The following is a 27,744-nucleotide window of genomic DNA, read 5'->3' on the forward strand; positions in this document are numbered from 1 at the left end:
GGGAAACAAGCTTCCATTACATCCTTCTGATCTGCTTTGCCTAGCCACACTGAAATCCCACATACCTTAGAAAACACAAACTTTTCCAAGTGCCAAGTGTCCTCATCAGTCCCTCTACAGTCCATCGCAAATGGCACTTGACTACCATGAATGTTTTTCCTTTTGGTATCTACTGGAAATATTCCTCCTCCCATAATAATACTGAACCTATACAGTACGCACAGAGGTTTGTGATTTAAATTATCTTACAGTATCTGACTTCTTTTTCAAGTTAGAAAAATCAGCAGAAAGACAAGAAAATGGATTCATTGAGAGGCCCCAGCTGACATTAACACTTACTGCTGGGGAGTGTTCAACCATGAGGGAAAATCGATGTTACACACAATTCAAATTTCCTCAGGAAGGAATCTGAAATGAAGACAGCTTTCACATTTTTGGAATTAGTTTGTTGCTCAGGCTGTAGTAGCCAGTTTTGTTTTGCACCTTGAGATATGCAGGCTTACTTCCTTCTTTAATGAGCACTATTAGCAAAAGCTTTATAAGAAGCTTTCAGCCACGGGCATTATAAAATTGCATTTGTAGCTATAACATAATTTTATGAAACTCTAAATAGTATTTGAAAGGAAAAAATATTCTTTATTTTTTATTATAAGCTGTAAAATGCATTGCACACAAATATCTTAAAACTTCTCTAAATAACCTAAACCTACAAGCTGGGAAATCAGACCCCTTGCATATTTTAATATAATTTGCTCATATTTTTATTCTATAATAACAAAAGGTCTAAATTACATTATAAAAATGTTCTCATTAAAAAGCCTAACAACATTGGGAGAGATAAAAAAACCTGCCCCATTTTATTCACACTAATAAAAATGTAATTTACATGCAAGAAATAAATGCTTACATTCAGAAACACCTAACAGAGAAAGAAACTGTCAACTGCAGAATGTCAGAGCAATCTGTTTTATTTAGGTAACTGGGCAGATCACATTGCGCTTCTCTTGGGCTCCTATTCTATCCTAGGGGGTTACCACACTTTTGCATTATGCAGGCATTGTATTCAGGATGAAAGATCATGAGCTTTCCTTTCCAAAAGGGACAGAAAGACCTACTACAATTCATGGTTAAAACATTAAGATCTTCCTCCATACATGCTGGGAAGCTTAATTCTTGTACCTATGCACCTAGCAAAGAAAGCTTCATGCCATAAAAATCAAACAGCATTGTGTGAGAAGGGAATGCTCTACTTTGAAAGATCATTTTCAACGTTACCACTAACCTACATTGCAAATCCCTTAGGAATGGGGTGGGGGAGAGTGAGAAGGAAGTGCATCAGAGGAAATTGTTGTAAAGAAATTGCTTTCTCTGAACAGAAAGTATATTGTGATGGAAAAATTTGACTTGTGGCCCATTTGACAATCCATATTTTGCATTAGCAACTACTGGGTTTTGGTCAGGTGCATGGATGAGTAGCTGACTGGAAAGGACTTACTTTGCTTTCTTGACCCTTCCTCTATGTTACAGTCTATTACAGCCTGAATTCTACCAGGGATTCAGTTATTTCTGCTTTTGATCCTTTGACAGGGCATACTGACCATAGTGGAAAAAGTGAAGCTTGAAAATACTTTTACGTATATCCATAGCTAGAACCTGTAAGAGGGCAGACATGGGAGAAGAGGAGCAAAAAGCAGCCAGTGGATGAGGATTTCAAACTGAAATACTGGAATATGAGCTGAAATTTCATTCATCTGCAATTCTCCCAGGACAAAGTAGTTGAAATGTCAACAAACACATTCCACAGTGCAACAGGGTTGTATCTGCACTGCAGGAGCAAACCCACAGCCATCCTGGGGAGCAGCAGCAGTTCAGCTACAGGGACAAATGAGAGCCACAGAATATCTCAAGTTGGAAGGGACTCATATGGATCATCAACTCCAACTAGGTCAGGATAGATTAAATTAATCCACAATCCACTTCTTCGCTTTGCAGGGAAAAAGCTGTGCAAACGAAACAAAACAAAAAAACCCTGCCATCTCTAAAAAGCTCATTTACAACACTGGGATAGCACTGTTGGGGTACATCTAAAGCAAGGCTGAACTCTTTCGAGAGTGCATTTGAAATTTTATATAGTTTGGTAGCAGAATAATTATTAATGTGCAAAACACCTCCTCTTGTTAATTACTTACGTCACTGTGCAGCTTCTGTCATCACAAGACTACTAAACCTTAAAACAGCAATCTGGGTACATTTTGGGAGATCATAAGCAGCAAGCAACTTCCTTCCCCTTAGAACATGCTAGATTTCCAAGCTGAATTCCAAATGGCAACCACAACTAAGACTCCCCATGCATCTTTATCCTGTCATACACAAAAGGCACCGTACAAACAGATGTTTGCGTTTATACAAGGTTTTGGCATCGAAAATGGTTAAAAAGTTAAAAATTCAGGAAGTTAGGAGAGAGACAAACTCTCTAAACTTGTACCCCCATCTCCCTGGCAAACAGCAGTTTAATACATTAAGTACTGTGACTTCCTTCCTTACCGAAACTTGCCTCACCACAGTTTAATTCACATGGTTATTACAGTTCTGTTTCAGAAGAGAAAATAATTCCTTTGATATCCAAGTTTCTAATTCTTATTCTGGAATTCAACAAAAAAATGAAACTGGCAAAAATATCTGCAAACATAACTCAACTCAAACCTTACCTATACACTGTAATTAAGTGCTTTCAAAGGTAGGGTTTTTCTCCTGGGCTTAAAATTCATGAAATCATAGAAACTTCTTTCATCTTATAAATCTTGTATCCCTTGAAAATATCTGTACCATTTTAAGGGAATTATCAAAAAGAATTACTGAAGTCAGTTGAAAGCTTCCTACCGCAGGGTAGCAAGCTAACATGAAAATAGACCACTGAACCATTGAGGGTTTGGTGGTTCTTTATTTTTAATTCTACATTATTTAGGAAAATTGCTTATTTTGAGAGTATTCATAAGTCACGCAGGGTTTCCCCAGTTAACAGAACTTACAGCAGTTCCTGAAAGTTGCTGAAAGTGCTCAATATTTGCAGAATATGGGCAATGTCAGGGAATTTGTGGGCTACTGTAAGCATCCATATTAGTGAGAAAGCTAGGAAGTCTTGGTTTTAGCTATTCACATCAAGTTTCCATCACCTTCAGCTGTGCCTCCAGAATTCCAGCAGAACATAATAATATGAAGATGCAGAACAGTGCTCTTGCAGATTAATGCGCTTCTTTCTAAAAAGTACTTACAACACTAACTTAATAAGCTGACAAGACACAGTACTTCTCATAAAAGGGATAGGAATAATCAAGTGCTAATATTCATTTCTGTAGAAAGAGGTTATCAGGAGTCTTAAATAATGCAAAATGCTCTACCATCATCTGAAAGAAATTAACGAAAACCTCCCTGTGCGTGTGGAACCATTCCTAAACTGCAAGCAAGAAACTTGGCAAAACGATACAACATCTGTTTTCTCTTGCTCTGTGTAAGGTCAGAGTGAACACATAGCCATTCAGAAACATGTGATGAGGCACCGCTCACAGCATGGAGGATCCTGGTTGATAGGCATTAAATGCTTGTCTGCCTTCCTATAGAAACTACTTTAAAATTTACAATTGGCCTGTGTCTCACTGAAATATGTCTGGTTTAGCCACAGTTTTAATACTGCCTGACCACAGGCTGTTAACAAGACAATTCAAGGGAAAAATCCCTACCATAATCTTCACTTGTTCTCCAGGACTGCATAAACACTCCATATGATGAATAAACTAAACATTTTAATTCATTTTCATAGGCACATCTGTATTCCAAAGAGGGATAAGAACTGTATGAAAAGGAATTTTTAACTACAATAAAGCACCATGTTCAAATCTGCAATCAGACTACCACTGCAGTCATACATTCCCTTTTTAATCCTTGGTATTCTTGTTTTCCCTTTGTCAGAAGGGCACGAAGGTGCTCCCTGGCAGTTCTACATGTTGATCACTGACGCCTGTGTTTTTCACAGAAAGCTGAATGACGCCGCCACACTTCATAATAGGGCACTGGACCCTCATCTGAACAAGCCACAGCACTGCTTAGCAACTGAGATAAGACTGTGGGTTGAAGCTGTGTACTCAAGGGAAGTGGTTGTTACCTGTCTTTTTTAATACACATGCAACTCCTGAAATAGTCATTTATCCTCCAGGTAAGCAAATTTTTGATTACTTTTCATTTATTTTATAATGACTTTTAAGAACTTTTACAAATAAAAGGAGGAAAATCGATTGTTCTGTTAAAATTCTGTTACAGTAGGTTTTAATTCTACTACCTACAGAAAGCATTATAACCTAGGTGGAAAGAAAACTTTCCTTACAAGACAACTGCTAAAAAGTGCTTAAGAAATCTGCTTGCATTAGCTCCTGTTTGCCTATCGTGTTCTTTGGCATTCAGAAGCCCAACTGCAGAATAAAACAACTGCAATATGCCTACCTTCACTAGTTAGTTTAAGTGCACTAGCTACCATGGTAACCTAAACTTATTTTCTTATTTTACTCTGTAGAAATGAAAACCAGTACCCAGAAGGTTGCCACAGTGAAGACAAGTACAAAACACAACACAATATTAGAAGTCATAAAAGTTAGCTATTTCTCATTTTTGCTAACTCAAAACCATGTTGTTCATCAGTGGCATAAAGGAAGATTGCCTTTAAAACATTATGTTTCATAGCTGTGGAAAAGCCTTCATTTCGGTTACAGAGATGAGGACAAGTGGCTAAGCAGCCTTTCCCTCCCAAAAAGCTCCCAAACCTGCTGTGCAGCTCACACTTTATATTGTGGCATTCATCTTTTCCAAATACGCTTGGCAAAAGCATATGCTTATCTAAAGTAATTACAGAATATAAAAAGAATGCTCCTGCATTGAACTTAATTGGAAAGAAAGATCAAGCTACCAGCCCATGGAAAGTGCTTCACAGTTCTGCATTTGTAACCAATAGTAAAAAATACAAAGATTACAAATTCATGTCATCTCTGGGTTCTGGAGGATGAACAGAAACTTACGCAATGGGCTAATATTTATCACAAACTGAAAACCACCCTCACGTAATGAGTTTCAGAGTTTGATCTGTTGCTTTCAGGGCCAAGAGACTGCTCTCCACAACAGAAATTGTACCTTAAGAATGGCAGAAGGGTCAGTAACCACGGTACAACATACTTTGCATTGTTATTGCAGCCATTCTTCTGACACAATTTGAATATGAAACAGTTCTGAAGATGGCCCTAATTTTTTGCACAAACCTAAAATATCTGAAAATAGTGTTTTGTTACTGTGAAAATTTGTGATTTGCTAAATTAGAAAATTAGTGATTTGTTACTGTGGGAACTAATACAATATAAGCAGGAGTATATCTAATTGTGTCAGTGGAAATAAAGCCTTTAAGTAGGAGGAAATTGTAACACTATAAATCTGAAGCCCTGTCCTAAAAATGGGTGACTGTGGGGAAATCTTTGAACGCATAAACAATGAGTCTTTCCCCAAAACACACATTAGTACATGGAATAGCATTCCTTGGCTCAAATTAATGAGTTTCATTGACCACAGAAATCTTCCATGTCCACAGCCTACTATCATGGGTTCTATTATAAGTAGCATATATTTACTAAAGGTAAGTTTGTGCTTCTGTAGAGAAAAAAAAATTAGAAAAACACAAATTGGAAAAGAATGAATATCACTTAAGTTACAAATGATTCTGACAATCTTAAAACAAAGTTTTACATAGAGATGAACTAAAAATCTCATTGAGAGAGAACAGAGGAGACATGAAGGAGGGTAATGGCTTCAACAACTTAGTCTGGAGGATCAGGCTCATTGAGTCTTTATCAGTTGTGCTGACTTAGGTGGTTAAAGCATTTTAAAGGGAGGACACTATACCAATTTTAAGGACACGGCTGAGATACAGTTGTGAGAACACAGGAATGTACGTTAATCTTTCTTGTGATGCCCAAAGTACATTACAAGCTCTTTGAAAATATGGTAACTCCATATGTAGAACAGTTTTAGTGCAAGCCTTTCGCTATTTATCTCAGAAATCTGTTAGCCTATCACGAACTAGACAATATGGCTATACAAATGTCACTGCCACACCAGGAAGGAAGTTTAGCACTTGAACTCTGAGCTGCCACAGCCAGGCTGGTATTCTAGCTGGCTTGCATATCTCTACATTGCTGTCAGTACAACATATATATTCTCCGTTTGACTTTATTTGTGCTGCAAACACAATCATTCTCCTCTTGGCTTCAAGTCTGCTAGATAGAAATATTAGAAGAACTATATTTTTTATTAACTATTCTTTTTCAGTAGTTCATTTTACTTTTTATATTTACACATTACTTTACATTCAGAAGAACAAGAATGATATTCAACCTTCCATCTTAAAGGGCCACTTTTCCAATCATCTGAAACACAGTTACTTAAGAAACTACAGTGGAGCTCAGCTGCATACCATTTGATGAGGCAGAACAATGTCTGAAAACTAAATGCCTCATGTTAAGCTCAAGGTCAAAAATCCGTAAGAAATTAAATGACTCAGATGTCTACACCACTTAGACCTCACTATCTCCAAAACATCCCTTACAGATCCTCAGTTTTTTAAAATCTTCATTCAAAATGCCAATATACAATAGAATTTTTTCTGTGCATCTATCTTTCAACTGTAACAACTTTTCTACTAAAGAAAATGGGCAGAGCTTTTCAATACTACTAATTAAGCTTACCTAAGAATGCACATTCTGCAAAATAAGAGCTTTTTAACCCATTACTATTGGTTTATAATCAAAGAACTTAATTACATTAAAGAAATTTCAAGAAACTAAAATGAATGAAAATAAATATTAGACACTCACTAGTTACTAACTAGTTTAGAAATTACAATAGTCTTGCAAGACATGTATCTGCTCTTTCCGTACCTCATGTCTGTAGTAATATACAGGCTATTGGTTTTCTACTAGGTATTGAAGCAAGCTGGCTTCCAATACAGCTCACATCACCTCCTGATCCCTTTCTACTGCTCCTTATACACTCTGACAAGACTGAACACCGGTAATAGTCAACTGGAAGGGATAAGAAAGGCAACAGCCCAGTATTTCTATTTTAAATTTCCATCCAAAAGCTACTCCCATGCCCTGGCAATGCAGTATCATCTTATGTAAGCTCTCCGCAGCATTATCTGACCAACAGGCATTATTGCAGGCATTTCCCTTTCAGTGGGTACAGGAAGATACTGTTATACAGCACCGATCAAAACACTTCAAGTTGTTTCATCTTAGTCAAGCACTCTCAATCCAGATCCAGAAAAAGCAGAATAACTGATGAAATAATGTCTCCTGAGCAGGGGCAGTCGTCTGACACTGTGTGCTTTCACTGACACCATCATCATGACATCTCCTGAGGTGTCAACAACAGTGACCCCCCTGGAACAGATTTAGCAGGATTTGGCCTAAAGGCACATCTTGGGCCCCAGACCCTCCTGGTCTGCTCAGCAATAGCAGAAACATAGCGGCTGAGACTAGATTTTTCTGGAGTCAGATCAACTTGGAACCAGACTGCCAAGTACAGCATGATCTTACACCATGGATAGGGAAAGCTCACAAAGTAAAATATTTAAAGTTATCTCTACAAATGAAATAACAAAGATTTTAATATGTATAATCTGAAACACTTCTATTAAACTAGGATTTATAGATGAACTTGCTGATGTAATTTTTAACTGATTAACATATAGACATTTAAATGACTAACTAACAGAAAGACACTGCAAAAAGGGCTTTACAGCAGCCAGGGTCAGAACAAGGCTTCAGCAATAACATTTTCCTTCCCCCTCAGTTGTTGCAGGTCAGGGACTACCACCACATCTGGGAGGAGGGCAAGAATACTGAGGAGCCATGCTGTTGGCTGACACCCTGGGCACAGCATAACAACGACGCCTTCCCACAGACAAATCCTGCCAACAGGCATTTACTTCTCTTTGAAACTGAAACAGTCATAGTGGTCAGTAAGGAAATCCATCAGCCAGACAGCTGAGATACTGTCCTCCCAATCCTTTTCTGTGATACTCAGGCTTAAGCCTGAGCAGTTTCATTGCAAGAAGACCACTCATGGCACAGGTGACAACATGTAAAAAGACAGATTATTAAATATAGAAGTTAACTTGTGTTTGCGTAGTGTCTTGCATGTGAAAAGTCTAATTTGCTAATCTTGCCAAAACAACTGTAAGTGACTGACACTTCCCAGCCTGGAGCATCCAATTGAAGATGGGATTTTTCAAACAAAAGCAGAGCAGCACTGCCCAGCAGAAAAAAAAAAAAAAAAAAAATCCAATGGCTCAAAATAGACCAAAAAAAAAAAAAAAAAAAGCTCTTAGTCACTTGTGTTGTGACCGTTTGTTGTGATTCTGTTTATTGGGTTCTTTTTATTAACTCAAACACACTTTCAATGTTTAGAAGCAGAACAACAAGTTTCACTGAAATGCAAACTTTATAGTTACAGATTTCCCAAAGGTCATCAGGCTTGATACACTGTAAAAAAAAATCAACCAAAACTGTCAGGTATTATGGTGCACATTTTTTCACTAATGCTGACAGAAAGAAATATTAACAATATTGCAACACCACACATGCACAGCTGTCCTGGGTTCAGCAGTAGCAGTCATTTTTCTCCTTCTTAGTAGCTGGTGCAGCACTGTGTTTTTTACTTTCGGCCTGGGAACAGCACTGATAACACCCATGTTTTTAGTTGCTGCTCAGTAATGTTTAGTCTGACCAAGGACTTTCTGAGTCTCATGCTCTGCCAGGGAGGAGGGGAAGCTGGGAGGAAGCAGAGACAGGACACCTGACCCTAACTAGCCAAAGAGGTATTCCATACCACAGCATGTCATGCCTAATATATAAACTGAGGGCAGTTACCCAGAAGAGCTAGATCATTGCTCAGGTCGGGCTGGGTATCAGTCGGCAGGTGGTGAGCAGTTGTATTCTCTTCTCTTGTTATTTCCTTTATCATTATTATTACTGGTGGTAGCAGTAGTGGTTTGTGTTATACCTTAGTTACTGGACTGTTCTTACTCAGCCTATGGGAGTTACATTCTTTCGATTCTCCTCATCCCTCCGGGAGCAGGGGGAAGAAGGGGAAGGAGTGAGCGAGTAGCTGCGTGGTTCTGGGGTTGCCAGCTGGGCTTAAACCATGACAACAGCATTCAACACTGTCCCACATGACATCCTTGTCTCTAAATTGGAGACATCAATTTGATAAATGGACCACTCAGTGGATAAAGAACTGGCTGGATGGTCGAACGCAAAGAGTTGTGGTCAACGGCTCCATGTCCACCTGAAGAATGGAAACAAGTGGTGTTCCTCAGGGGTCAGTGTTGGGACTGAGCCCGTTCAGCATCTTTGTCGGCGACATGGACAGTGGGATTGAGTGCACCCTGAGCAAGTTTGCCGATGACACCAAGCTGTGTGGTTCGGTTGATACGCCGGAGGGAAGGGATGCCATCCAGAGGGACCTTGGGACACGCTTGAGAGGTGGCCAATGCCAACCTGATGAAGTTCACTTTGCAACGTCCTACACCTGGGTCGGGGCAATATCAGGCACAGCTACAGGTTGGGCGGAGAAGAGATTCAGAGCAGCCCTGCAGAGAAGGACTTGGGGGTGTTGATCAATGAGAAACTTAACATGAGCCGGCTTCAGTATGCACTTACAGCCAGAAACCAACCATATCCTGGGCTGCATTAAAAGAAGTGTCACCAGCAGGTCGAAGGAGGTGATCCTGCCCCTCTACTCTGCTCTCATGAGACCTCACTTGGAGTATTGTGTACAGTTCTGGTGTCCTCAGCATAAAAAGGACATGGAACTGTTGGAACAAGTCCAGAGTAAGGTCACGAGGATGATCAGGGGACTGGAGCACGTCCTGTATGGAGACAGGCTGAGAAAGTTGGGGCTGTTCAGCCTGGAGAAGAGAAGGCTGCGTGGAGACCTCCACAGCATAGACCTCCATAGCAGCCTTCCAGTATCTGAAGGGGGCCTACAGAGATGCTGGAGGGGGACTCTTCATCAGGGACTGTAGTGATAGGACAAGGGGTAACAGGCTCAAACTTAAACAAGGGAAGTTCAGGTTAGATATAAGGAAGAAGCTCTTCACTAAGAGGGTGAGGAGGCACTGGAATGGGTTGCCCAAAAAAGTGGTAAATGCTCCATCCCTGGCATTGTTCAACCCTAGACTGGACAAAGCCTTGGGCAACATGGTCCGGTGTGAGGCATCCCTGCCTCATGGCAGAGGTGTTGGAACTTGATGATCTTAAGGTCCTTTCCAACCCAAGCCATTCTATGATTCTATGAATATTGCAACTGTCAGAGGAAATGAGTCAGAAAAATATACTATGGGAAAAAATAAGAAACTATTAATCAGATTACTATGGTGAATTATTAGAGCTTCTCCATCTACTGAAGACAATTAAATCAGACCTCAAAGTTCATAAGTAAAATGAATTTACATGACTTCACATTCTCTTTTCTACCCTTCTACCTAGATATCTTATCCATAAGCTGGCAGACAGAGGCTTTGAAAAATCCAGCGTGTATTTTAATGTGATCACTTAAAAACTAAAGTTTAAAAGGTCTTTATTAACAATACATAAAACCTTATAAAAAGAAGGAAAAAAGAGAAAAAGAAAAAAACATCACACCAAATGTTTTCCAGTAAGCATATATGCTTGTGTCATGGCTGTAATGAAACATGCATTAAGTATGAAACATATGGTTTCCATTTTCTTGCCCTGGAATTCATCCAAAGACATTTATGTTGTTAGCTTAACTGTTCTCCTCAGCTGAGAAGCTGTGGAAAAATCTCTCATCTGAAAAAAATCTGTACCTAATAGCTGACTATAAAAGATTTGCTAGATCTGCAGCAGACTACTTTATTAAAAAAAAGCCTCTGAGATTACTAGTTAATTACTGGACTATTATTTTTTCAGATTAGAATATATTTTTCAAAGTAAAAGAAAAATTGCTTTAAGAGGTACCATGAATTACATGAACAGATTATGTTGGTAATATTTTCTTTATTTAATAAATTTGTAGCAGTGTTTATGGCACTGTATTGGAACCGGGCCATGTGACCTAACAAGAACACATAACAAAATCATTACTAATGTATCATCTCCCTGATTTTATAGATTTGAGAAACTTAGGCAGAAAAAGCATTGCTCTGAAGATCACTTTTTGGTTAATAAGCTGATTCAGAGGCAAGGGTCAGTAAAAAGGAGAGAAAAAGAAGAAAGATCATATTTCTTTATTTTTAATAATGCTTTCTGATACAGAAAATGGTTGTCAAAGAGTCAGATAAGAATTTCAAGACACCTATCATGAACAGCCAGATTTAGATTTTACTCACGAGGGGAAAATATACTAGAAAGGCTGCATACAAAGTCACAAGGTTAAATTTTGCCATGCGGTGCTTAAAAATTCATCCCCAAATCCAGAGGCTGATAACCTCAGTAACAACAAGCAGGCAGCGTATAAAACCTTTCATACCCTTGTGTTGTAAACTATTTGAGGTATTGACTTGCTTCAGGAATTAACATGCATCTAAACCATTAAACCTGCATTAAGAACTGTAGTTCTTAAAATTTATTGCTAATCTTTCTTTTGATGAAGCCAATGGAAAAATAGTATTTTAACCCACCTTCGCCATCTGTGCTTGGACTCCACTAGCCTTTAAAGCAGAAACTGCCTTCTGAGCAGCTGCTGGGCTGTCAAAGTCAACAAAACCATAACCTGAAATATAAAGCATACTCATTAACAAGACAGCAACCAACTCATAATGAGTTCATATGCTACTAGCATAGTTATTTAATACAATTTTCCTGTTGGGGAAGAGGGTCAACTTGAACTTCAAAGCTCTTCATGTAGTCCCCAAGAAAAAAAAACAATCTACTGAAGTCCTTCAACCTTGAACTGGTGGGGAGCTACCCACTAGAACAAACCAATTTCCATGCCCAATCATTATCAGGATTTTGGCCAAATTGCTAACAAGTAGCATGGTGCTTTGCTTCATGTTACCTGGTATGTATCATCCAAGAGCAAATGTGACATCAGTTTATTTCATAGAGATCAGAGTGAAGCATAATCTGTTAATCTTTCTAAACTAAATTCTTAGTCCAGTTTGAAAATAAGTGACAACCCTCCAAGTTACGTGTAATTTACTCAAGGCTGAGAGAAGAATTTAGTTTAAAAGATGCTTATCTACTGTATCATAACTCAATTTTTGGTGAATTACTTCATTGTATGTACATAAAGTTAAATTTAAGAAGAGAAAACCCAGCTTCAGTGAAAGCAGATGAGTTTTTCCATTGTTGTTACTGAAACCAGAATGCAAAAAGTTATCCTAAAAGCATTTTCTATGCCCTATAATGCAGTCTTTAAATGTTAAAGTAAATCCAAAGTTAATTGTTTATTTCCGTATAGTTGCAATAACTTCTTTTCTCATTCTGACCAACAACGTACAGCTAATGGAATCCAGGACATCTGAATAGCCATACACTTTGGCATTTACAGACACTGACCTTAGAGGCTGCAATTTTTAATGCTACTTGGGAATTGGATGCTCAAGTCTGACGAAAAGGCAGGAAGAGTTTGGAAGCTACTTCCCCTAAATGTTATTGCAAACATCATTCTGTATTTTTCAAGCCACTTCTTTCCCACCAGTGAACTCCCTCAAATATTAAACAAATCCCTCTCCAACATCTAAGTTGGGTTAAAAGAAAACAAAAAAAAAAACCAACTATAAAAAAACTCCACAACTCTGGGGGAGTAGAAAATTGACTTCTTTCTTCAGAAGGTAATAGCATTCTCTTATATATACTGAGGACAAAAAGGTTGTATAGAGATATAACTGAACCAGCTTTGAAGTCCTTAATTTGGGAAAAACAATTCGAGCAGCCTTGTACATCAGTGCTAGCTTATTTAACCTGCCAAGAAGCTGAAGAAAGCAGCATATTGTTCTGTGTAACACGTGGTGTTGTGGACTGTTAAATCTTGACATGAAACAGAGTGAATTAGCTCCTATCAAGTTTTGTGCTGCCAAGGCAAACTAACTTTCCATACCCAAAACTAGCTTTCCATACCAATGACAGCCCAGGTTACCAACACCACCACATTGCAGAGTGAAATACAGATGAAGTTACATACTGATACCAAGCATGCCATCGAAGCTGGCTTTGCCATCTTCTAGATGTTATATAAACTCAATTGCTTGTGTTCCAGTTAGTTCAAATTCCATGGTATGTTTTCTTGGCAAGAGACAGAGATGCTGTCAAATCTTTTGGGTAAATTCCAGTTAGATATTTGCATTCTGCCTACTTATGTAATTTTAATGACATGCAGTGAGCTTCCTTAAAGCCTTACCTTGCTGAATATTGTTTCAGCAGAATGTTAGTTACTGCTTTTCACCAGTGAGGCTTAAAATCTGTATTGGAAAAGTCAGCTTAAATCTCTTAATGTGAGAATTTCTGTATCACTGACAGAGCTATTAAAGCCTTCAGGAAAGGTGGGAGTGGACAGATTAAATCAGTTAAGTGCTGTCATAGATATTAATGAATTAAAATCATTGAAAAGGGCATCTCCTCTTTCCTAGTCACAATATATGCAGATGACATTCACATACAAACTAGGAAAAAAAGCTATAGAAATTTCAGTTTCTGAACTGTCAGAATCCCTTTAATTGCTTAAGATGAGGAGCAGAGCTGAGAAGCTATGCTGCTGCTTTCATGTTCTGCACAAAACCTCTGTATTAATGATGAACAATCCTCTCCTGCCTCTGCCTATCAGCTTTATTCTCATTCAGGAGCTTCATGCTTATTAACATTGCTAAATCAGCTGACTTAATTCTTCACTTTGCTCAGAAATTATCCTCTTAATTGTAGAAAGTCTGAAATCGATATTACCACACCTTCTCCCACCATGCACATTGCTGGGATACGATCTCACTACAATTGCAATGAGTGATGAAAATAACTGAACTGATGCATCCAGCGTATCTAAAAGAGTTCTAATTTTTTTTCCAGCTGCAATTACTGTGGTGAAAATGAACCCTCGCTTTGCTCCCAATACATTCAAAAGCATATAACAAAACACAATTAAGAGTATTAGAACATATAATTAAGTGCTGCTTTAAACTACTCTAGTCAATGGAGCTGATTTCCACAATGTGTAATTTTTTCAGATGCTTAGTACAGTTGAATGGTCTTCTGTAAGATTCCCTGGTTTCTCCAGGCAAAAGGGGGAAAAGCTGCTTTTAACTCCATTTTTGTTTTTAAAATAGAGGCGAACTGCCAGCCAGCCCTTTGCATGTCAGCTCCACTCTGGCTTGGCTGCACCACTGACACAGGCTGTCTGCCAGCTCCACTGGAAACAAATGTATTGAATAAGACTAGTTCAGGAATAAAAATGGGAAGAAGAAGAAAAGAAAAAAGAAAAAGAGGGGGAAAAAAAAAGGACCCACACAGCAGCACCACTTCCCCTCCCCTCCCCCCAAAAAAAGAAAAAAAAGGTTAAAAGCACTTAAAATATTTTACAGAATCAATTAGGACTTTCGGGCGAATGTAATATAAAGGCAAATATACATACCTTTGCATTTGTTTGTTGTCTTATCCAAAATAGCCTTTGTAGATACAATTTTCCCATACCTAAAATGTATTACACATATGTAAGGAAAATGAGGAAAAAAATGTCCTACTACAACAGATACCCAATTCCATTATTTTATATCCTATTATGCTTTACTTTTAACAAAATGGAACAATATATAGACCATATACTTCTATCATGAAAAATCATACAGAGATGGAAGTGACAAGAGAAACAATTTCAAACACGATCTTGTTCTAGTCTCCCTACCATCTCAGTGGCACAGCAGAACCACAGAACAAACTAGAGGAAAAGCTTTATACAAAAAAGAAACATCAATACAGTTAAAATCCTGGTACGTACAAGAAACCACATTTTAGACATAAGCTTGGACTTAGTATATATACAAATAAACCAACGTAAAAAACATAGCCATCTCTTCTGCCCCCCACTGACAAACACAAAAAGATTAAATACTCCTATCTTGAAGATGACAAGGGTGGACAGGTTTATGAAACCTGGTCAGCAAAGGTGGTAAATGATTTTTGGTATTTTTAAATGGAAAACTGAGATGTTTTACATCTCAACCAAAATCAAACATCCCTCAGGAAAGCTGCAATTTCCTTTTTCTCATTGCCTGTTCCTCAGCTTCTCCATAACTGGCAAGCCCAGGTGCCAACCTGCTACACAGTCCAAAGGTGTTCAACCAGATAGCAATAAAGCTTAGGAAACAGGTGGAGAGCAATAGGAATACAACTGCTGTTTCCAAAGTGCTCTGCAAACTTTATCAGCATTAGGGGTTTTGAGCAATTTTAGAGCAGAATTTGTCACTGCTTGTGAAAACTTGCAATTTTCCTTCAAAGTCAAATCCTAGTTTCATTCTTAAAAAAGCAACTCCCTTGGCCAGAATCAGCAGCAGAATTGGAAATGGAGCAATGGTTTCCCAAGTTCCTTACTACAGCCTCCTATTTTTCCTGTGAACTACATTTGATACAATGCTGGGAGTATACAAGGGAGAAATGATGCAACATGAATTTGTTTTCATAGAATCACAGAAGGGTTTGGGTCAGAAGGGACCTTAAAGATCACTTAGTTCCAACTTCCCTGCCACGGGCAGGGACACTTCCCACTAGAACAGGTTGCTCAAAGCCCCATCCAACCTGGCCTTAAACACTGCCAGTGATGGGGCAGCCACAGCTTCTCTGGGCAACCTGTTCCAGTATCTCACCACCCATCCTCACAGTGAAGAACTTCTTCCTAATATCTAATCTGAATCTACCCTTTTTCAGTTCAAAGCCATTCACCCATTAAACTATTCCTGCATGCCCAGCTAAAACATCCCTCTTCAGCTTCCGTGTAGGCTTCCTTTAGGTACTGGAAGCTGCTATGAGGTCTTCCCTGAGTCTCCTCTTCTCCAGGCTGAACAAGCCCAACTCTCAGCCTGTCTTCACAGGAGAGGTGCTCCAGCCCTTGAAGCATCTTTGTGGCCTCCTTTGGACTCACTCCAACAGGTCCACATCCTTCTTATGTTGGGGGCTCCAGAGCTGCACACAATACTTCAGGTGAGGCCTCATCAGCACAGAGTAGAGGGGGAAAAAATCACCTCCCTTGACCTGCTGGTCACACTCCTTTTGATGTGTCCTAGGATACAGTTGGCTTTCTGGGCTGCAAATGTGCACTGCAGTCATGTGGAGCTTCTCATCAACCAACACTACCAAGTCTATTTCCTCAGGGATGCTCTCAATTAGAATATAAAGTAGCTTAATATTACATTAACAGGTATACCTAGGCACTGTGTACTAAGGTATGATTATATGATTATTATATGATAAGGTTCTTTATCATCATGCAAGAACCCAGAATGAACTGAAAATTCTAAGAAATGTTATCAGCATAAGAAAGTGGAATTTGGGGAAGAATTAATTTTTCCCAGTTCACCTGCTAAATATAACTTCAACAGAGTGAATATAATTTCAAGAAGCTACTATTTGAAAAGACAACTAACTCGATTTGTGCAATAGTTGTATTAGTCTTAAAAGTTCTTCAAAATATATAAGAAGCTTAATAAGTAAAGTTAAGCTTAGATTATTCAAATGTTCACCTGCAAAGTGATAGGTAGTCAAGGATGAAGCCTATTTACAAAGTACTTTCCCCCTAAAGAACATTTAAATACATGTTTCAATATAATCATCACTCTCTGTGACCAGTTTCAAGCACCTTCTGTTTGTTCAATGAGTTACTGTATGGCTTCAAATAGTTGCAAAGGGGTAACCCTGGGACAGTAGATGTTTGCTTCCTTACTGCATCTGAAAGTATGAGCATCTACACTAATATAAAATAGAGCTATCCAGCTGTAGCCTAAAAAAAAAAAAACAAACCCAAACCAAAACCAAACACAAACATCAATGAAAACCACTGCACACCTAAATCTGCTATGCTGGAAGCTGTAATAAGGCAACAGAACTTGTGCCTAGTTATTGGAACAGGTGCTTCCTTATTAGTGCCACTTATTTTTGAAATATGTTAGTCCATTTAGAAATCTCTATTACCTGTAAGTCAAAACTTCCCAAACCTTCTCCAGAACTTTCCTGAGCGCAAACTTACATGAAAAAAGGCAAACTGTTCAGAACAGTGCTCTTTAAGATCCATTGAACTCTTGTGTCCCAAGTCACTTGGCACCCAGCATTACATTTAACAGCAGCCATTCTCTATATTCTAACAGCTTCAGCAAGTTGTTAAACTGAAGAGCTACATAACCCTTTGTGGCAAGAATCCCTGAATGATGATCTTGTCCTGCTACTGTTTCAGCTCTTGAAAGTGTAGAAAGCCATGGTGGTGGTGAAAAGCTACAGCACTTGGTATCCATGTGAACAAAGTAACTGCAGCCCTCCCACAGTTTGGTCACAGAGAGGAGTGAAAGGCTGGCTCTGGACTGGAGTGGCCCGTGACAGTGAAATACACCAGCCCATAAGCAAGTGTCTGCATGTCTGTTCTTTGCAGCCATTTTATGGACCATCTTCCTGTGTGCAAAATCACTAATGATTTAATTCACTGTCCTAGATTGCATGTCTTCTGCAAAGAGCTAGCTGCCATGGAAGACTGCCAAGAAGTTTCAGCAGTGTGGGTCTAGGAACAATTCAGAGAACCAGTATAACAATAGCAGCTATCACCAGGATTTCTCTTACGATTTTCCCTGTGAATACTCCTCCCACAGCATGAATCCTCACACCATGAAGCACAGAAATGCAGTTTCGCACCTGAGCCTGGGCAGAGGGATACATCCCATCCTTGCTTCCACCCTGTGGTCTGATACCAGGGGAAATTACTCCCTGCAGTTCCTCCTAAGTGCTTCCCTTCAAATGATGACCGTCATGAAAATCTACTTCCTTCCTCTTGAATTCTGCAGTCCCAATACTGCTGTTAAAACAGGCTTTTGTCTTCGACTGCTCGTTTGTTGGGTGCAACTGCAGCTAAGACCCACTGGCAATCAGTGACCAAAAAATCACATCAGTCATGGTGCAAACTAATGTGTATTGCCTGCTTACAGAAAGGAATACAACAAGCAAGAAAAAACTTATATTCGAAAGATGTCTATGACGTTAGGTCTCACCTGAAGGTCATCATTCCTCTCAAAGCTCATGCACATCTAGTTGTCTCAGGCATCCTGCTAATGCTAATCTGCTCCAAAACCTTACCATGTGCCTAGTGAGACCTGCAACCCCAGGCAGAGCACATCTCATGGTTGGCAGAATCATTTCAACAATGATGGACAATTGATCATTCCCTGTCCTTTGAAGCGATTATTTAAAAAATATGCTTTCTTTTAGATTAAGTGCTAATCTTCAGAGATAACTGCTAATCTGGCTGGTGACAAGCAACTAGGCATTCCTTATTAAGTAGGTTATTTTTCTCCCCAAAATACCATCAAATAACTCCCAGCAGCAACAGAGTTACTTCTTTGGGGTGGAGGGTATAGGGGGTGTATGTGATTTTGGTTGGTTGCAGGTTTTTCTTGTTTCTGTTTGGTTTTCTTTGAGTGCTATTAACATATTTTCTCTTCAGTCTGAATTATCTTTGGAGATGGAAAGACATTTTCAGCTTTGCATCTCTTTTCCACAGACACTTGTACCAACGTCAACTAAGGTATTAAGGAAGAGATGATATGAGGCAGGTGAGAAATTGCCAGAGTGTACTGGTTATGTGATTAAAAGGGCTATGTTCAGCAAGTCTGTGTACAAGCTATCATTATAGTACAGAACATCAATACAAACGTATATTTGTATAGCAGATGAAGAAACTTATTCAAAAGTCAAGTTAAGAAGATACACAGTACTGCCACTTAACAGGATTATGCTTACCGCTGCCCATTACATATGCTGTGTGAAGAAATGAAAGGGTAAGCCCCACATACTCAGCTGCTCTAAGAAGACCTACTGCCAGGCAGTGTGAATGTCAAAATACAGCACTATAGATTTGTCTTAGATACTTTTGAAGTGGAAGACTTGAAGCAAAGCATCACCTTATACTTTTAAAATACCATATTGTTCAGCAATGCAAACAAAGCCAGTGCAAATAATCACAGAGAGATTTATTACAAATAGCTGTTTTATTTATTAATAAAACAAAATATTTAAAACATCTCTGAAGCCTAATTTTAACAACCTCCGTGATGTTGAAAGAAAAGGCTCCTTAGAAAACTAAGTACATGGATCAAAATGAACCATTGTTTATTTTACTCCCTTTGTACATCTGCTAGTGTAACGAACATACTTGCAAATGTGAGGGTGATAAAATGCCATCATGAGCATGACAAAGAATGGGGAATGAAGTAGCTTGAAGTCTCTGCCACAAGTGCTATTTTGAGTGTTGAAAGAACTTACTATGTGTGCCTTAGGGGAGGTACAGTAAGAACAGGCAGTGAGAGGCTTGTCTGGAATGAATTGTTGAAATCTTCATCCACAAAAGCTTAACACAATATACCTCATACTACCAAGTTCACTCACAGTGCTTCCCTTTGCAGTACTTTCACACCGTCCTCCAGCTTCTGCTGCAAAGGGTTTCTGTTCCTGATGTTGACTTGGATATTAACACACCAGAAGGATGTGTCTGTATCTCTGCTACCATGAGAAGTCCTTGACTTTTAGAGCTGCTTAGGTCCTCCATCCTGAACTACTCAGAACCTGGTGTTGAAGAACAGTGCTCCTTCTTTGCCCAAGTCTAGTCCAGCTGTAAAAAGAGCATTCCTAGAGATCCTGCTGTTGTAAGCCTTGCATTACTGTGGTGCTGTCAGAACTCCTCTGCTATGCAGAAACAACACTGCATATCTTCTGTGTTTGTTCTAGATTAATTTTCACATCTTAGCATCTTATCACTGCCCTTCATGGAATGCTCTTCATTCCTAAGAGCCAGAATCATGTGGCAAAACCAGGCACGGATTTCATAACATATAAGTGGCTCTGAGTACATGAAATCACTTGTAAGGTGAAATTGTGAAAGGAAAAGAGAACCTGGCTGAACACAAAACTTTCAGTAGAGAGCAGATTTCTCACCAGATCACCCAAAGACAAGAGTGAACACAACAAACAGGCAGATCCAGCAAGAAGTGTCACACGGGATAGCAGATCAGCTAATACTAAAATACACTGCAGTTGCTGAATGGATCCACATCAGAATAAACCTCACTTTAGCCTAGGGTAAATAAATAGAACAAAATGGATAAAGCAAATACTTCCAAAACAATACCTGTACATTAACTATAACACTGAAAGGAACACATAGGTGGGGATGCTTTGTCTATAGATCAGCTTTAAAAAATAAATAAATAAAAAGGAAAACAACAACAACAAAACCCCTTCTTAGTCAAACATGGCTTTATTCAGTGTACAACACTCTCTGTGGCACCCTGAATGTGCTCTGAATGCAGCAAATCCCTGCTTGAAAGGGAATATTACGCTTCAGTATAACCCGAAATAAATGCTGTGTGCAACTTTAAGACAGCATCCTTACCTCCCCAAACACAGAGTATTCTATTTTGAACAGTACAACTCAAAACATTTATGTGAAATTAATGGTCTTAATAGCCAAACCCACACCACAGTCTATCTCACTTGTACAGCATGCAGAAGCCCAACCCATTCATCTCAACAGAGACCTGAAGAGAAGAAACCTGAAGAGGAGAAACCTGAACAGTCCATGGGAAGGCCTCATCTATGCTGCAGTTCTCAGCTCCTCTATACCACCTGATGTAAAAGGAGCAAAGAAAATCCCCTGTAACTGAGGAAAAGAGTCAAGGGAGTTGTCAGCAAGAGCTGACTTGGTACAGCTGGCTCCCATTCCTCACTGTTCTTCCAGTGTTCAGGCCACTTCTAAGCCAACACAACAGCCAAAGGAACATAATCAGCCCCAGCAATCTTTCCTGCTGGATCCAAAAAACAAGTTCAGAGCATTCTTTAAGCAGTACAAAAGGTTTTATCTGGCTTTCATACCTCCCTTTCTCTGCTTTATCTTGGGAAAGTGCTGTACTGAACCTTAAACTCCTCTTCCCTTTAAAGCTTAGATAAACACAAGGAGTTTTTGTTTCTCCATGTAACAAATTTTTCATTTTCCAATAAGGGGAATTTCAGAAAATATTTGTCAATAAAATACCGCTAGTCCTTGTGATAGCCTACTCTAATCCTGCTATTTAATTATGGGTAAACGTTCTTCTACAGAAACTTGATAAAGAAATGTATTCAAATCCAGCAGACTACCGAGTTTGGAGAACAGAATCAAACCATATGGTTTCCATTTTTAAATTCTTCACCACATCTATGCCCTAGTGTGGAAGGAGACATTGCTGAGAACATTTAGTCCATACTTTGTTTTCTGTTGTTGGAAGACACACACTGTTCTTTGAGAAAGTTTTTGGAATCACTCAGTTGCTTTATGGCCATCATGGGCCTAAATATTTGCTACCAGAACGTGATGAGTACTTACCACCAAAAGCTGGACCAACCATTTTTAGTGCATAATTATACATTACACAAAAAGTTGCAGTTGTATTTTTCTTATTTGCAGAGTTGATGGGTACGCATAATCTAACTTAGTACGAGTTGTGTTTTCAAACTGTTACAGATCTGGCTAATTTGTTCAGTTCAGCAAAATCTCCTTTACTAGCTTCAGAAATTGAAGAACTGGGTTAACTAACTCAGCCAGATGTGTCCCATTTCAGGCATCGGATCACTATGTGCAAAATAGAGCTTCCTTGTAAAGTTAAGTTAGAGTGCTGCTTTGATTACACACTGTTAAATGGTCATGTGTTTTGACATAAAGCTAGTTCCTTTCTTATTAATTGTTCCTTTGTCTCTCTGGTACTTCAAAGAGAAAGATGGTATTTTCAAAATATCCAAGTCGTTCTCATTGTCTTTTTGTATTATTTTAATTGGGAGATAAGTAATACCTCCAAATAAATTACAGTTTATTTTTATGGAAGCCAATACCGCTTTGACTGTTTTAAAATGAATAGTTACGTTTTTTCCATTAATGTAAAACTATTTTTGAGGAGTCAGGTCTGTGTACTTTAAAAACAAAAAACCCCACAAAACAAACGAACAAACCCCCCCAAAAAAACAAAACACCAAAACCCAAAACAAAACACACTTCACAAGAAAAAAATAAACCAAAACCCCTTAGATCCTTACTTTACCAATAATTCAATAGTCTCAACAGTCTTACATGTGGCTGTAAATTCTTCACAAGATCAACAAAGCTTTCTTCACAACCTCTCTATCTTTAAATCTTCATTTAAGTTTCGCATAGTTGTGCTTTCAATAAGAATCAGTGGATAAAAGCACGTACCATCATCATTACTGATAGTTACCAACATCAGCACAGTTCATAGAGTGGTTTGGGTCAGCTTCTCTGTAACTTGCAAGCCCAGGTGCCAACCTGCTACATAGTCCAAAGGTGTGCAACCAGATAGCAATAAAGCTTGGGAAACAGGTGGACAGCAATAGGAATACAACTGCTGTTTCCAAAGTGCTCTGCAAAGTTCATCAGCATTAGGGTTTCTGAGCAAATTTAGAGTAGAATTTGTCACTGCTTGTGAAAACTTGCAATTTTCCTTCAAAGCCAAATCCTAGTTTCATTCTTAAAAAAGCAACTCCCTTGGCCAGAATCAGCAGCAGAATTGGAAATGGAGCAATGGTTTCCCAAGTTCCTTACTACAGCCTCCTATTTTTCCTGTGAACTACATTTGATACAATGCTGGGAGTATACAAGGGAGAAATGATGCAACATGAATTTGTTTTCATAGAATCACAGAAGGGTTTGGGTCAGAAGGGACCTTAAAGATCACTTAGTTCCAACTTCCCTGCCACGGGCAGGGACACTTCCCACTAGAACAGGTTGCTCAAAGCCCTATCCAACCTGGCTTTAAACACTTCAGGGATCCACAGCTCCTCTGGGCAACCTGTCCCAGTGCCTCAATACCCTCTGATGTAAATCTACCTTCTTTCAGTTCAAAGCTATTCCCCCCTTTACCTATCCCTGCATGCCCCTCTAAAAAGTTGCTCGCCAGCTTCCTTGTAGGCCCCTTTTTGGTATTGGAAGGCTGCTGTAAGATCTCCCAGGAGCTTTCTCTTCTCCAGGACAAACCACTCCAGCTCTCTCAGCCTGTCTTCATAAGAGAGGTTCAAACCGGTATTACTTTGCTACAAACGATCTTTTAGTTATGCTCAGTGGGTTACAATTCCAGATTTCACTGAGAAGTAATCAGAAGCACAAAAACTACATGAAAATCTGATATATTATCAGCTTTTACAGTTATCTGTCCTTCGAAGAGCAGATGCTTAGCATAATGAACATATATAATTTGATGAAGTGTGAACAAATGCCTTCTTAGCTTCTTGGACAGTATTAACAGATAAGCAGCATTATTTTAGGAATATATATTTGGTTTACAGTGTACAGGATCTATACAAACGTAACTACTCCTTCTAGCTAAAAAGAACCAGAAACTCAAAGCCCTACCAAACAGCAAACTGATATACAGGAAGTTCTTGGAGATAATTTTTCAGCTACTTATTTTGGTTTTCTTAAGAGTAGTTATTTCCTGGTTTAACCAAGGATGAGGTGTGGGGACAGGGAAGAAATGCTTTTAGAATCAGGAAATGTTTGCTTCCTCTTGCTTTGCAGAGGTGTGAATAATATCTATCCATTCCTTAGAAGCTGACTGGAAGTCAAGGGGACGAAGCCCTGTTAGTATCCTACAGCTATTTTTATGACATTTTGAAAAGGTTTCTCGATTGGAATGCTCCTTCCTGCACAACAAATTGAGTATCTGAAAAGCATGATCCGCTGTACAATCCCTTTCATTCAGCACAACTGTCTTTTTTAGTATCTCTGAGTATTTCAAACAGTTAAGACACGTTACAGCTGACACTAAACCAGCACTCCTAATGTGGCTTTTTAGTGTGTAGCAAATGAGCAGATTCCTAACAACTGCCTGCAGAGGTGTTTTCTCTCTCAATCTTTAATCAACAACAACAAAAAAATAAAGTAATGGCATGTTTACTTAGTCCTACTTTATAAGGTTAAGAATGTTGCAACATGTGAGAAAAGCAGTTATTCTTTAGTACTATGATGACACAGTTGGGGGGGGCGGCAGAAATAAATAATCCATAAAGTTTTTCCCCCAGAGAGCTTTTGGAGATGGAGGAGAAGGCTCTTATATGCTTCCCTGGCAGGCACTGAGAATTCAGCTGCTGCTACTTTGAGAACAACACAACATCAGTAGGAACTGAAATAATGGGAGATTAAAACACATAACACTGAAAAAAGAGAGAGGAAGAGCAGCAAAAGTGGTAGAGCCAATTTCTTGCACTGCACAGACCATCATCTTTCATATTTCATAGACACTTAAAGATTCTCATCATCCTAATGATTCTTATGAAAGCCAGGATGCTAACAGAGTTTCAAGCAAACTGAGACAAACGATCCCATTCAGTGTTTCTTGCAGCCACTGCCCCTGCACTAACCCAACCTAACTTCTGACAAGCTGAGGTGATTTAGCATAATCTCTGAACCATCTGCTAGGCTATCTATCAGTTCAGTAGCCTTGTTACTTTACAGTTTATAGGTTAAGCAGGATAAATAACCTATTAGAAAACACAAACGGATTTGCCTCTGACACACTTTGAAGTGCAAGTATTGCCTAAGTAACCATAGCTTGCTTTCTTCTCTGCTGGAGAGGATAAAAATCACAGCACTGCATTAACCAAAGTGTCTGTTCTTTCAGAAAAGGAAATTGTTTATCATCTTCTTTACAGTTTATGAAATCAACAGTTTTGCAGAGCTATCTACACACTTCGTAACTTATCTTGCCTACACTTTTAGGAGATTTTTGTATTTACCGGTTTCAAAACTCACATGTGAAGTATTTTAAAAGGCATGAACTACACAGAATTACATTTCATTTTCAAACATCTGTATGCAGGAACACAAATGCTGGTTGACATTAAAAGTGTTGTTTCCTGCCAACTTTCTACTGAGTTTGATGACCAACATTAGTGAAAGACCATTCCATGGTTTTTTTTTATAAATTATGTAGCATTGTTCTTTGAGAAAAGTGTTTCATATTTGCATGGAACATGAAGTGGTGTGCATAAATTAGACTGAATGGTTTAGAAACTGATTTGCTACTATTCTACTTCTAATATAGTATATTGTAACTTACACTGAAAGCATTATAGAAAGTTTTACCATAAGACACCGAACCAAGGATCATTGATATGAAAACAGTTTATGCAGTTATTCAGATAGTCAAAACAATAAATCTCATAATTATCATAAATCAACTACCATAGTATATATTAAGACCTTCACATAAGAAGTTACTAGTAAATGCTACAGCATTAGGAAAAAAATAAATAAACAAAAATCAAAGACATCTGCCTCTCACTTCCTGCCTCACAAAGCACGCTGCACTTCATTCAGCATCCAGTTTAGCAGGGCAAAATCTGGAGAATCCTTATTTTACAAAAAGAGATAATTAAAAAGATATTTGGAATTCTTGGCTAACCCACTTCTTAGTACTACAATCATTCTTACTCAAGAAAACCAAGGAGGACTTAAGATTTTCTGCAGGAATCTGCCTGCACATCTACTGACAAGTCTATTCAGGTATATGGGAAGGGGCTACAGTTCCCTTACAGCTACAAGATGGAAGAACAAAGCCACGTTATTTTAAGAAAGCAAATGGTAAATGGTCTCACCCTGTTGTTTTCTTACCCTAATGCTACAGAATGGACACAAATTATGCCTGGGTTAAGAGTAAAGCACTGGGCAGGAGGCAGGCAATATGCATTTTACCTACAACTGAAAGCACAAACTGAAGCAATAGTCTTTGAAAACAAATTATCACAGTTCCTGTGGCTCCCAGAAAGATTATAAAAGAGACCACAGTTTCACATAGCCATGAAAGATAAAGGGTTTTTTAAAAAAGCATAATTCATTTGCAAGCAAGATTATAAAGTCCCAACCAGGTTCAAATTACAAGTCTAGAATATTAATTCTACAGTCTAGCAATTACTTTTATCCTTTTTCCTCATACTGAGAAAAGATCATTAATCAACACAATGATTTGGGAAGATGAGAAATTAAACCAGATGGATGCTAATATGTATTTATAAGCCAAGCTCATGGCAGGTCTGCAGACATGCATGTATTGATTTACCAAGTGCTGGCTGTTTTAATCTGAAAGTAAGGCAATATTTTTGCACCCAACCATAAATCTTTGAAAATCTCTCAGCCTCACCAATTTTGCAGAGCCTATACTAACAGCTTGAAAGAATAAAACTATGAAGACTTATGAGAGCAGTTCTTGTTATTCATAACTCCTTTCTCTTCCCTGTGCTAAACAGTACAGATCAGCTTGGAAGCATAAATTACTCTTTCTACCTGAAGACCTTTTAGTTTTCTATTCCTCCTCCTCCAGCCAAGGAAGCCAAGTTCAGCTGTTGTCAGCATATGATGCATTGTCTTTTATTTTGGCTTTTCCAAGCATATTTCTTTGTCTTGTAGGAGGGAATTAAGGACAAGGCAAGGGGAAAACAAGGTTATTTACCAGCACCTCCCAATACTTTTTTCCCTTGTTTTATTCAGAACTGTATAAATCAGAAGGTGTTATTCTGACTACAATTCTAACTAGTATGAGATTACCTCCTATTTGGATAGACAGTCACCTATTAATGCCACTAGCCTGTACACTTGAAGATTACTTTTTAATTTATTCTTGCCTATTAATTTCATTCCTAGTGAAGGTTGCTAACCAAGTCTTTTACCCTCAGTTTAAACAAATAACACCCTGACAAATATGCTGGCAAAGTCCTGAAAACCATGAACTGGAGATTGCCAAAGGACATGGGCACTTTCAGCCACATCCCATTTCCTAAGCCCTGACCCATCTGTCAACTCTGAACTACAAAAAAAATCTCACATATTGTGCAAGTTATGTATACACATGTATTAAAAAAATATATACCTATATGTACACAAACACACAATGCTTTTTTCTTGCATTTGTCTTGTATGGAAGATGCTTGGTCACTGGAATAGTGCCTGTCATTGATAATTTCTTAAAAATGCATGTTGAATATTTGCCTTCTGTTTTTGTAATACTAAAACAACATAAAGGCAACAGGATGAATCCAAGACCTGGCCTGCTGGGTTAAAATACCTTCTACACCAAGATACCCATTTGTTCTTACCTGCATCTTGCACTGACTTAACTCTCCATTTTGGAAAGTTCTGACTGCCTCCCTTCTGTCTGGAAGATGAAAAAACCCAATACATTCAAATAACGTCCAGTCTCTCTAAACTGCATTTTAACAGCAGTTCTTTCATGAAATACTCATAGTAGCATCCTGCAATTAACACCTTATAATGAAGAAACTGTACAATTAGTATTTGAGTCTGATCTGCCTTAATTTCTGGTAACTTAATGTCAGACATACTAGAACAGTATTAAATGAACAAATTATTCTAAATAATTGCTAAGCCTTCCAGAGGCCTTGCCCCCTTAATAGC

The 27,744-nt window shown here is 38.6% G+C and overlaps 1 protein-coding gene across 1 annotated transcript in view; it reads right to left on the minus strand.

Moving 5' to 3' along the window:
• The window catches only part of RBMS1 (RNA binding motif single stranded interacting protein 1), a 94,724-nt gene that overhangs the window by 26,479 nt on the left and 40,501 nt on the right, over positions 1–27,744 (minus strand). Inside the window, exons 3-4 of the mRNA XM_080621698.1 lie at positions 14,680–14,738; positions 11,738–11,829 (exon numbers count right to left, since the gene is read on the minus strand). Of these exons, the coding sequence (XP_080477824.1) occupies positions 11,738–11,829; positions 14,680–14,738 (151 nt within the window). The remainder of the gene's footprint in view (positions 1–11,737; positions 11,830–14,679; positions 14,739–27,744) is intronic.

Source organism: Psittacula echo (genome assembly GCF_963264785.1).
Source record: "Psittacula echo genome assembly, chromosome: 6".
In the NCBI taxonomy this organism is placed as follows: Eukaryota; Metazoa; Chordata; class Aves; order Psittaciformes; family Psittacidae; genus Psittacula; species Psittacula echo.